Genomic DNA, 12,279 nt, shown 5'->3' with positions numbered 1-12,279 from the left:
AATCCCCATTTCCACCATCAGGGCAATAATTAAGAAGTTCCAATCAACTAAAGATGTTACAAATCTGCCTGGAAGAGGACGTGTGTCTAAATCGCCCTAATGCGCGGTGAGGAGGAGAGTTTGAGAGGCCAAAGACTCTCCAAGGATCACAGCTGGAGAATTGCAGAGATTAGTTGAGTCTTGAGTCACAGAAAGCCTAAAAAAATGATCAAACAGCACCTACATCACCACAAGTTGTTCAGGAGTATTGAATAAAAGGGTGCCAATAATTGGCCAACGTGTTTTGGAGAAAAACATTTATTTCATAATGTGATTTCCCCCCCACTTTCAATTCTTTTCCTTAGATTTAGATTTTTGCTAATTTTATGAATTCAAGATCAAAAGGATAAACAATGCAGATTTATTTTTACAGTCATCTTTGATCGTATTTATCAAGGGTACCAACAATTTTGTCCACGTCTGTATTTATGTGTGTGTGTGTGAATGTCACGTCTTATACAGTGATATGGGATAAAAGGCCTCTGCTGTCGCCACACACAGTCTTATTGTCCCTCATGTAAGTGACTCATTTCCCTGCAGGTGAGCTGAATAATAGTCTCTGTCGTTTACTTCCAGCCGTCTCTCTCTGTGGCGTCACGGCCCACGACTGCCAGCAGACATATAGAGTATTAGAATAAACCCGCGGGGTCAGATGTACTCTCAACCATTCAAAACAACAGAGCCTTTAAGATTATAAACACTGATTGTTGTAATTGTAACTACAGTGGCAATTATTTTCATGAGAAAAATGAGGACTGTTTTTACAAAGGTGAGTGTGAACCAAATGCACACTTATGAAGTATTTTTATTTTTATTATTGCATTGCATTGTATGTTTTAAAACTACAGAGCTTTGATCATAAAACTAAGCATTTAAATATCCTATTAAGACATTTTATTGCATATATGCATTATATGCATTTTATGTAAGTATCTGCTATACTGTTAGAAAGATGCATATTTTTGCTCAGTTTGGGCTTCTGAATAAAACTGAGCTGTTTTTTCCTCCATATTCTCACTATATCAGACTATATGAGCCATAAAAGCCTGATGGATCAAATATGATATTCAACATAAAACACCTTTCATTAAAGGTAGATTTTTCAGACTATTATTTCATATATCAGGCTTTACAGGGTTAATCGCTCATTGCTGAAAGACAGAATGTGCTGTTAGCGGTCGGTAGATAGACACGGCTGTGTCTGATGGACTCATGCAGCTGTAATCATATGATTGCACAAATCAAAGTCTGAAGAACCATCCATTTGGCTCAGGTCACGATAAACTGGTTTATGGGCTTTATTTTTGACAAACAAGACGTGAGTCAGAAGGCAGAAAGACACTATCATCAGCAATTATTATTATACTTAAGGAAGTGTTCACCCCAAATTGAAAATAATTTACTCAACACTTATGTCATACTAAAACCTGTGTGCTGTTTTGTTTTAACATGGAACTTATGAGATTATATTACATATAAAATTACAGTTTTAATATAAAATAACTAATAAACTTAAAGTGATGCATATTTGTCAGTCATTCATGAATGAAACCGTTCAGATTTTTGTAATAAACTGAATGTTTTACACAATAAGTATATATTTATCATCAATAAATCCAATTTGTTTCAGTCTCGTACATTTTTACTAATTGAATATTGCCTGTTCCACAGCTACACTGTAAAAAAGAATTGTTGGTTTAACTTAAAAAAAGTAAGTTACCTGGTTGCCTTTAAATTCTGAGTTCATTGAAATTAAAAATGTGAGTTAATACAATGAAGGTGACTGATTTAATCAACAGAAACTTGAAATATTATGTTATCTGAACCACATTATTTAAATTGATTTGACAATTTTTTTTTTTTTTTTTTTACAGTGTAGCCATATTTTAACCATGTTCATGCTTTTTAACTAAATAAATGTTATTGCTGTAATTGTTTTCACAACAAACAGATTTATGCTGATTTGAATAAATGCATTTTGAAAACTATTTTTGAGCTCAATCAAAGAGATGCAAATAGTTGATAATAAACTATACCATGATTTTTTTCTGAGCGCAGAAATCTGACCAGTTTCATTTACGTATGTCTGACAAATAAGTTTATCTTAAAACTGTGTAATTCAGATAGATGGAAAGATTAAGGGTTGGGTTTCATTAATTTTAATTCATTTAGGCCTAAAGAAATTTTGATTGCAAAAGTTCAAAACTCACAAAGTTTAAGTTTGTTGCATTGAAAAGTTTCTTCAAAATGTCTCCATTTGTGTTTCACAGAAGAATGACACCAAACAGGTTTGGAGCGACATGAGCGCGAGAGTAAACAATGCCAGAATTTTCATTTTTGGGTAAAACACTAACTCTTCCATAGAACTCTAGGGTTCTTGACTCAATTTTAAAGAACGCTTTATGCCAAAAAGGTTCTATATACAGTAATACTTACATGTTTTACAGGTTATTTAAATCATTTTCTGCTGATAAAGTATGTTTACAGGCTGTTTATTTCATAAAATTTAATTAAAGTAACAAAATCCATAAAATGATCTCATAATGGGAAACCCTATAAGGTTCTCTACATGAAGCTCCTGACGGAACCCTTTGTTTTCCTTCCCAGCGACTCTGTCTGTCTATCTATAGCTTTAGCTGGATGTTGGAGAATCTCTCGGGCTGTCAGGAGCAGCACAGCTGGAGTCTGAATAAAAGGCTGTAAAGTCAGCGGTGTATTGCTGTCAATCCTGCGATTAAACACTCCCCGCTGAGATAATTGGCATCACTGTTTTTCCGTCGTGGCGTAAATTTTGCAACTTATTTCAAAACCACTCCATGGTTATCACTGCACGGCTGTTGCGGATGAATGCGTCTATACCGTGTGTCTCTGACGCTGTACAGAATACAGAAAGAAGTGACAGAAAAGCACAATAAATGCCGCTATCAGCCACCTGCAGGGAGGCTTAATCAAGCGTTCAAATCAAGCATCAGGAAAAAAATTGTGCTAATGTGCGAGCTGGTTATGATTTTCCAATCACAGCAATCCAGCCCTTAATTAGCCCTTATTGTGCTCTTTAAAACTCTCTTGAATACACATCATCTCATCAAACTGATAATATTATTAAAAGAATAGTCTTGCAGTAAACCTGCATCACATTGCATGACTTTACACTGACGCCTAGTGGTTGTTTTGTAACACTGCTGTTTTTTTAAACTATTTTTGTAGCTTGTCATTTATTTGCTGTATGTTTCAAAGCAGCTTTACTGTAATAAAGTACAAATAAACCAAGTTTGCAGATGTTTTCCAAATTATTTTCACTAATTTGTTAAAAGGAACCGGCTCATAAAAGTTAATAGTTAACATTAAATTCAGATTGAATGTCTTGTTTTGCTGTGATGTGATGCTACAGATTTAGTAGCAAAAAAATTTCCATCCATTTTTGGGGAAGAACATACAGTACGTTCAAGAGTCCCAACCCTTACTTCTTTTTTTTTGTGTTGCATTTATTTGTATTTGCATCTGGTTTTCCTAGTATTTATTTGTATATGTACAGGAATCACTTTTTCTTGCAGATAGTGACGTGTTTGTCATCTGTTGATCGCATCCGTCTCATACGAGAAGCTAAAGCACTTTCTGTATGTCTTAAAAAATAAAAATAAAGGTTCTTTATTGGCATCGAAGGTTCAATGAAGAACCTTTAACATCCATGGAACCTTTCAAATGCACAAAAAGGCTCTTAAGATTATTAAAATCTTCTTCATGCTAAAAAAAAAAAAAAAAATCACTGAAAGGTTCTTTAACCCTTATGCATCAATTAAAAAAGTTACTTTGAGGTCCTTAGAGGATAAAAATGTCCATGTCAAAAAACTGTCAGACTTAAGTTTGGTCTCATTTTAAGAAGACCCTTTGGTAGATTATTGTTTTAAAAAGTTTTTAAAAAAGTGAAACAAAAAAAATTATAGAGGTTTTAAATTATGAAAGCTAATTTTTATATAAAATATATATTTTATAAAACATGTTGAATGCAAAAGTTGCTAAAAAAAAAAAAAAAAAATATCCATAAATCTAAACAAATTTGAGGTTGATATCTCAAAAAATGAGCTTTCAGTAAGATTTTGTTTGGGCGCAGTACAAAATTTTCCTCATTAGATAGCCATTGGATTTGTGATTTGCAGTAGAGTTTTTCTCTCTCAAATATTACACACACACACACAATTTTTTATTACACACATACAAACCACACTCTGACATCCACACCAACACACCCACACAATTATAGCTGCATAATTTATCCAATTAGCTCTATATTATGCAAAAGCAGAAGACAGGAATAAAGCGAGTATTTGCTTTATTAGCCAAACCTGAGAAAATGGCAACATCTGCTAAAAAAATAGTAAAAGTTTGCCAACAGAATGAAAGCATATTAATAAAGACTGCATCATTTTATAGTGTGATATAAAGTCTGTATTGTGTGATATGTCGCAATTCTAACTTTTTCTTGCAATTGCGAGTTTTTATCACACAATTCTGACTTTATAACTCACAATTCTGACTTTTTTTCTCAGAATTGTGAGATATAAACTCACAATTGTGAGTTATAAACTCGGAATTGTGTGATATAAACTTGCAATTCTGAGAAAAAACATCAGTCTTTTTTCCCTCACAATTGCACATTATAACACAATTGCGAGTTTATGTATCACAATTCTGACTTCATAACTCGCAATTCTGACTTTATCCCTGGTTTCGCAGACAAGGCTTAAGCTAGTCGCAGACTAAAATGCATGTTTGAGCTGTTTTAGCTGAAAGTAACTTGTACTGACAGATCTTAAAATACGTCAGAGCCATTGTTTTGTCTCAAGATGCACACCAGTAATGTTTTCTTCTAGTGTACGTTTATAAAAGCTACTTAAAAATCCTAATTAAGGCCTAATCCTGGCTTAGGCTAAACCCTGTCTGTGAAACTGGGCCTATATTCTGACTTTATAACACGTAATTGTGAGTTTATATCTCACAATTGTGAGAAAAAATTTTAGATAGAAAGTTGCAATTAACTTTTTTTTATTTTTTATTTCATGGTGGAAACAAGCTTCCATACATTTTCGTCCTTAAGGTCGTGAGTGGAACTATTTTGTGTTAATAGTGTAAAATAGATTTATTAAAGGAAATGAGGGTGAAATATTAAAATTCTACTAAAAATACACATTTGTGCCAAAATTGATGCTGTTGGCATTAACACAGGCAAAATGATCAAATAAACAAAACTGAAAAAGACAAAAAAGGGACCCGGTTCTTATATGGCAATCGCTGTGAAAACCCCCTTTTTGGAGCCTTGTGTGTATAAGAGCGTTTGCTCAACGTAAATGTGAATGTATTTGTTGGTCAGAGCGTATATATGTTTGAGCTAAACGTCTGAGAAAGGCATGCATGGAAAGAAGATACAGGAAGTGTGAGGAACCCAGTGGCCCTCAGCAAAGGCCCACAGACCAAGTGGCAACATCTCCAAACTTGTCAGCACAAGCGGGTCGACAACGTAGTCCTGCCCTCTATACACGATCACAAGATCCACAAGGACAAGGCTGTTTTTCTTCTCGCACCACATCAACCTGTCAAGGCAGAAGGGAGAAGACCGGACGGGCACAAACACGGCAGGTGTCTGAAACCAGGATCTTATGTCACATCATCCTCGTCCTTACAATTCATATCTAATGGCTCTTTCTGTGCTTTCTCGAGTCCTGAGTCTCTGTGTCCTGCTGCTGTCATGGGGTCACTGCAGTCCAATTCCACCTCCAGAAGAGCGGGATAACGTGGACATGCAGGAGGTTCTGGGTCAGTTCCTTCACATGTTGAACTTGACCGATCAGGGGCCCCGGACAAGGCCCCGCTCCAGCCGCACGGAGCCGCCGGAATACATGCTGGAACTTTACAACCAATTCGCCAACGACCGCAGCGCCTCGCCGGCAGCCAACATTGTGCGAAGTTTCAGAAATGAAGGTAACGAGGTGCACTTCAGCTCAGTTAATCATGTTATGTTCATGAACATGAATATTGATAACAAAAAGCCACCTGTTTGTTTTGTAGTTTGTCAAGTCACATTTATTTATATTGTGCTTTATATAATACATATTGTTTTGAATCATCTTCACATTAATAAACAATAAAATAACGAAATTCACCAATTATGAAACATTCAGTTCGGCTCTAAGCAGCTCTACAGAAGACGATTAGTCAGATCAGTTCAATAACTCAATGTTACAGAGTTCATCAACTGTATTTCTTAATTGTTGAACATTGTTGCCTATTGTGCATATATTGTGTCTTGAGTTTGAACCAAGATCATTATTCTAGATTTATTACTAGATTATTCTTATGAAATTACAATTTATAATTTGAAATGATCATTATTTAAAATTATTATTATTAGAATTATTGAACCATACTTAAATTTAAAAATTAAAATTGATCATTATTTTAATATTGTTTTATATTAGTATTTTTATATTATTTTTTAATAAATAACACTTCACAATAAGGTCTCATTTGTTAACATAAATTAATGTATTAACTAAGAAGAACTAACAATGAGCAAAACATTTGTTACAGTATTAATCTTTGTTAATGTTGGTTACAGTCGTTCATGTTCACAGTGCATTAACTAATGTTAACAAATACAACTTTTAATTTTAATAATGTATTAGTAAATGTTGAAATTAACATAAGATTAATAAATGTAGTAGAATTATTGTTAGTTCTTAGTTAATGTTAACTAATGAAACTTTATTGTAAAGTGTTACTGATTATTATTATTTAAATAAAAAAATAAAAATTATTATTATTTATATTATTAGTATTATTTTAATAACTATATTATTTCTTATTATTTAAAATGAAAAATGTTTATTGTTATAATATTATTTTATATAATAATAATAATAATATAATATTGTCATTAATGTTTTACAATTAAACTGATTATTATTTTAATAATATTTATTATTATTTAAAATTGAAAATGTTAATTATTATTTTAATATTATTTTATATTAGTATTATAATATTACTGTCATTGATGTTTTTTACAATTAAAACAATTATTATTTTAATAATATTTATTATTAGTATTAGTATTATTATCGTTTAACCATTCTTTAAATTAAAAATCTTTTCTCCTGGTCATAAGTGATGCCTGTTTGTTTCTTAACACACACATAACAGATTGACATCTGATAAATCAAGTCATGTTTTAAAATAAAATTCATTTAAAGTTATATCTTTGCGAAATGAAACATGTCTTTGCTCTCTGATTTACAGACCACACCTCACACGGTGTGACGAGCAAGAGCCTGCGGACGCACCGTCTCCTGTTCAACGTCTCTGTGCCGCAACACGAGCGTGTCATCAGCGCTGAGCTGCGTCTTCACGTGCTTCTCAAGAGAGACTCGCGTCAGCGTATCGGAGCGGGATGGAAGGTGACCATATTTGACATGTTGCGGGGCGGACGCTACGGGACAGGTGAGAGAGACGCGCTGGCGTCGAAGCACGTCCATCGTGAGGACAGCGGATGGGAAGTCTTTGATATGACGAACGCTGTCCAGCATTGGCAGAAGGTCAGTATTGTGACCCCCAGGCTGGAGGTTCGTATTGAAAATCTGAACGCGTTTAGGAATACGAACGAGCGGCAATACGCAGACCTGGACATCGACAGGAATCCTGATGGAAAACACGAGCCGGCGCTGATCGTCTTCTCAGATGATCAGAGTGAAGACCGTCACATGATCGAAGAGGACAACGAACTGTGGACAGATGAAGAGGAGCAGATGCACTCAAACGAGATCTACGAGGACGGCTCAAGAGTCCGGCGCAGCGCTAAAGTGGAGGGCTGCAAAAAAGCCGAGATGTATGTTGATTTTAAGGATATAGGCTGGGACGCCTTCATCCTGGCGCCATCTGGTTATCATGCGTTCACCTGCCGCGGCGTGTGCAATTATCCTTTAGCTCGGGAAGTGACGCCGACCCAACACGCCATCATCCAAACGCTGCTCAATCTCAAGAGTCCTCAGAGGGCCTCGCGGGCTTGCTGTGTGCCAACTGAGTTAAAACCAATATCCCTCCTGTATGAGAACGAAAACGGCGTTGTGGTTTTAAATAATAAATACGAGGGGATGGTGGTCAAGGAATGTGGATGCAGATAGTCCAAAAAACAAGAAATCTCCGGAAAAGACTGTTTAGTGTATAAAACAAGCGCCTACATCAAATCACAAACCGGATGTGAATCATCTTGCATCTCATTAATTAACATAGGATGTCAGTAGTTTCACACATGCTGCTTCGTGAACTGAACATCCAGGCGCCTCTAACTGCGTTTTATTTAGGCCTCATGTATATTTACTTGTTGTAAATTAGTCAGTTTTCTATTGCGCACCCTGCTGTAATATATAACACACTGCTTTTGGGTGTTTAATCATTTATAATGAGAGAAGTTCAAAATAAACCTGCTGAAATAACAGTGTTATGCTGCTTGATCTGATCGCTTCTATCTGCAAGAACAAGCAAAAACATTGTTTTTTCATGCATCAATTTTGAGATTTTGAACTTTACATAATGTATTGTTTCAAAATAGTGGAAGAAAACATCCAAGCTACACTTTTAAGTGTTTTTTTAAAAAAAAAATTTATTGCACTTTATTTATTTGCGTCGGTAGATTCAATTCAAAAGTTTTTTCTCCACTTCAGCAGCACTTACATACACCAAAATTTACAGTTTTATTCCTATCTATATTCTAAAGGTTTTTACTGAGGGGTTTGTTCATATTGTATAAATTCAACATCCAAACTACACTTTTAAGTGTTTATTTTATTGCACTTTATCTATTTGGTCTGTAGGTACAATGCATATCTTTAAAGAGTTTTTTCTGCACTTCAGCAGCACTTACACACACCAAAATTTACAGTTTTATTCCTATCTATATTCTGAAGGTTTTTACTGAGGGGTTTGTTCATATTGTATAATTTACCTGATTTATATAACATTTCATTTCTAAAAAAAACAGTGAAAATGTTTTGTTTTTTTTTTCCCCTGGCTTTTGGAGTGATTAAAAGAGAAATCCAAAATTCCCTCTATAAAAACCTTTAACTCTAATATGCCAACAAAACTAAACAAGAAATTTGAACCCGGCTTTATCTGATTTTCTGGAAATGTATGCAAATGAATGCATATTTAATTAGATAATGCATCATTTGCATATTCAAACATAAGATTTCAAAAAACTTCTAATACAAAAAAAACTATAAAGTTTTAAAAATAAAGTTTTTTCACAGTGATGCCATTGGGGAACCAAAAATGTTTCTTCAAAGAACCTTTCAGTCATCTGTTCTTAAAAGAACCATTTTTTTTTAGTTTGAAGAACCTTTTTCCACTCTAAAGAACCTTTTGTGCAATGAAAAGTTTCCACCGATGTTAAAGGATTTTCATGGAACAATCAATGCCGATAAAGAACCTTTATTTTTTTAAGAGTGAGCATCTATTTATCAGAGCTCATTCTGCATAATTTCAGTTGCACACAGTCAAATAACATTGATTGTAACCAGGGCTTGACATTAACTTTTTTGCTCACCAGCCACTGTAGCTAGTGGTTTTCCAAAGTTACTAGCCACAATTTGGACATCAATACATTGGGGAAAACTGACATATAGATATCTTTAATATTATATCATAATTTGGCAGCAGGTATATTAGGCTGCTGTCACTTTAAGACCTGACGCACGGATCCATTATACTGTTACACATGAGTTTTTCTCAACTTCAAACATAACTGACTGTGTTTACGTGAATACTCACCAAGACCGGCATTTTGACATTATTTTGTGTGTATTTGACTGTTTACGCACAATAAGCAGTGAAAAAGAACTCAATTTAGTACTGAGAAGCGGCTTTATGTGCGCTCACTTTGAGTGTGAGAACAAAATCTGTGGGAATGAGTAAAATTATGCGCAATCCCACGCCGAAATTTAAGCCCTGAAACACTAGCAATATTCATCCGGAGCAAATGAAACGAGGCAGGTTTGTGTGTCGACTCACTGTCGGAGAGACGAGAGAGTGAGAAAGCGCAGCTGGTATTGTGTATCTGTTCTGTGGAAAATGAGTATTGGAAGCGTTTCAGATATTTCAGTATCAATATGTATCGAAAAATCTGTATTTTTGACAACACTACATTGCACTTAGTTTATTATTTCAGATGCCTTTTTTAAAGACTACAATTGAAAAATGTGTATATTATATATAAAATTCAACCCGCCAAAGTGGCTAGTTGGAGTGACTGGCCTGCTGAAATACACCCGCATATGGCAGGTGTTAATGTCAAGCCCTGATTTTAACCCAAACGTTCTTCCTCTGAGTGCGGATATTCTGTCGCCCCTGACGGCCACATGCCGTGCGAGCCACAAACACGTTCTCTTCCACACAGCTGTGATAAGGAGGTGTCAAAAATCGAGAAGTGTACGACCCCTCACTCAGGATGAGACCTCATTCCAAGTGGTGTGTCGTTGGACGCGAGAGCCGTCAGATTCCTGAGCGCCAACAGCAACAGTCTCCAACGATGCCTTCGCTTCCGCTTGCCATTAATGCTGTGACGCCCGTCTGTTGGGCCAGTGTGAACTATAGGGCACTCATAGAAGAAACCGTTCTGTATGGAACCTTTAAGGGTTCTATTACATTTTAACACTTTATCACTAGAAAAAATTGAAATAACCTGTTCAACATGTATTAGACATTTCTCCATATATAGAAACTTTTCGGCTTAAAGGGTTCTTTAAAATTGAATCAAGAACCCTAGAGTTCTATATAGAACCCCATTGAACTTTTATTCTAAGAGTGTTCTGTGAATATGAAGGATTTTTTTCTGTTATTGATCACGTGTTTTACCCATATTTTGAATTACACACTGCATTGTGTTTTACACTCTTAAAAATAAAGGTTCCAAAAGGAGTTTTTCACAGAGTGATTGATTCTTAAAAGATTAAAGTTTAAAGAACCACTATTAAGAAGCATTTGTGCAATGCAAAAGTTCCATGGAAGCACAGATGCCAATAATGAACCTTTATCTTTAAGATTGTTTGGGTTAAAGAAAATGAACGGATAATGTACAAAATTACAGTACTCTTTGTGTGTGTGATGTGAATAAACCTGTAGATACTCACTCCAGCAAACATTCTCTCGGGTCTCTGTGAAGGTGTCTGTTTAGATTGGACGTCGTATCTGAAGCACTAAGTGTTTCAATGTAAAGACCTTTATGAGTGGAGATAAGGAGGCGTATCAGCCGTACACTACACTACTGATATACAGAACACACGACTGGAGATCATTCCTCGGCACTGCTCGGAAAACACACGCAGTATGGAGAATATCTTCAACAGGACTTATTTTGGGCCTCCTACACAATTTTCCATAATAAATATTTAATTATACATATTGACTGAAACAAGGTGTAGGCTGAAGCCGTAGCTTATTACACCTACACTTCTTTTCATTATAATTCTAATAAGCGTCCCTTTCACTACTAGGTTTAATCTATCTAATCCATCTGTCTGTTTATCTACTGTATCATATATCAGTTCAATTCACATTTATTTATACAGTGCTTTTCACAATACATATTGTTTCAAAGCAGTTTTACAGAAAACCATGTGTCTACATTACAATTTAGAGTAATCTGTTATCAGAGGTGACTGACTATCAATCCATCCATTCATACATTTATCCATCTACTGGTCATTCTATCTATCTATCATCTGTGTCTTTCTGTCTACTGTATCATCCATCCATCCATCCATTCATGCATCCATCAGTTTATCAATCCACCCATCCATCAATCCCTGCATCCATCAGTTTGTCCATCCATCCATGCATATGTAGCCCCTCACCCAGGTCCTCTGTGCGGGCCTCGAACCCGGGTCTCCGGCGTGGGAGTCGGACACTCTAACGAGGAGGCTAAAGGCTGCAACCTCTAGAGATCAGGGGAGTGAGGTTTACACGCACCGCATTTACCCACCTACGTCCGTTACACATCCATCAGTTGATCCATCCATCCATCCATCAGTTTATCATCATCCATTCATTCATCCATCCATCCATGGATCATCAGTTTATCCATCCATCCATCAGTTTATCCATCCATCAGTTTATCCATCCATCAGTCCATCATCCATCCATCCATCAGTTTATCATCATCCATTCATTCATCCATCCATCCATGGATCATCA

The 12,279-nt window shown here is 35.6% G+C and overlaps 1 protein-coding gene across 1 annotated transcript; it reads left to right on the top strand.

Annotated features, from left to right (window-relative positions):
- Window positions 1–5,156: 5,156 nt before the first annotated feature.
- Window positions 5,157–11,225, top strand: LOC127521909 (bone morphogenetic protein 10-like). The gene is made up of 2 exons (XM_051911382.1): window positions 5,157–6,015; window positions 7,333–11,225. Exons 1-2 carry the CDS (start codon window positions 5,694–5,696, stop codon window positions 8,211–8,213), a joined length of 1,203 nt encoding a protein of 400 aa, XP_051767342.1. The 5' UTR covers window positions 5,157–5,693; the 3' UTR covers window positions 8,214–11,225.
- Window positions 11,226–12,279: the final 1,054 nt, after the last annotated feature.

Source organism: Ctenopharyngodon idella, chromosome 10, assembly GCF_019924925.1.
Source record: "Ctenopharyngodon idella isolate HZGC_01 chromosome 10, HZGC01, whole genome shotgun sequence".
Classification (NCBI taxonomy): Eukaryota; Metazoa; Chordata; class Actinopteri; order Cypriniformes; family Xenocyprididae; genus Ctenopharyngodon; species Ctenopharyngodon idella.
The sequence above is the reverse complement of the archived record's forward strand: the minus strand, read 5'-3'. Positions and strand labels throughout refer to the sequence as shown.

Bases quoted from the DNA above. Each gene is read 5' to 3' on its own strand.
- LOC127521909 (XM_051911382.1), top strand. From the start codon at position 5,694: ATGTCACATCATCCTCGTCCTTACAATTCATATCTAATGGCTCTTTCT. The intron at 6,016-7,332 runs GTAACGAGGTGC...TCTGATTTACAG, and splicing joins GCGAAGTTTCAGAAATGAAG to ACCACACCTCACACGGTGTG.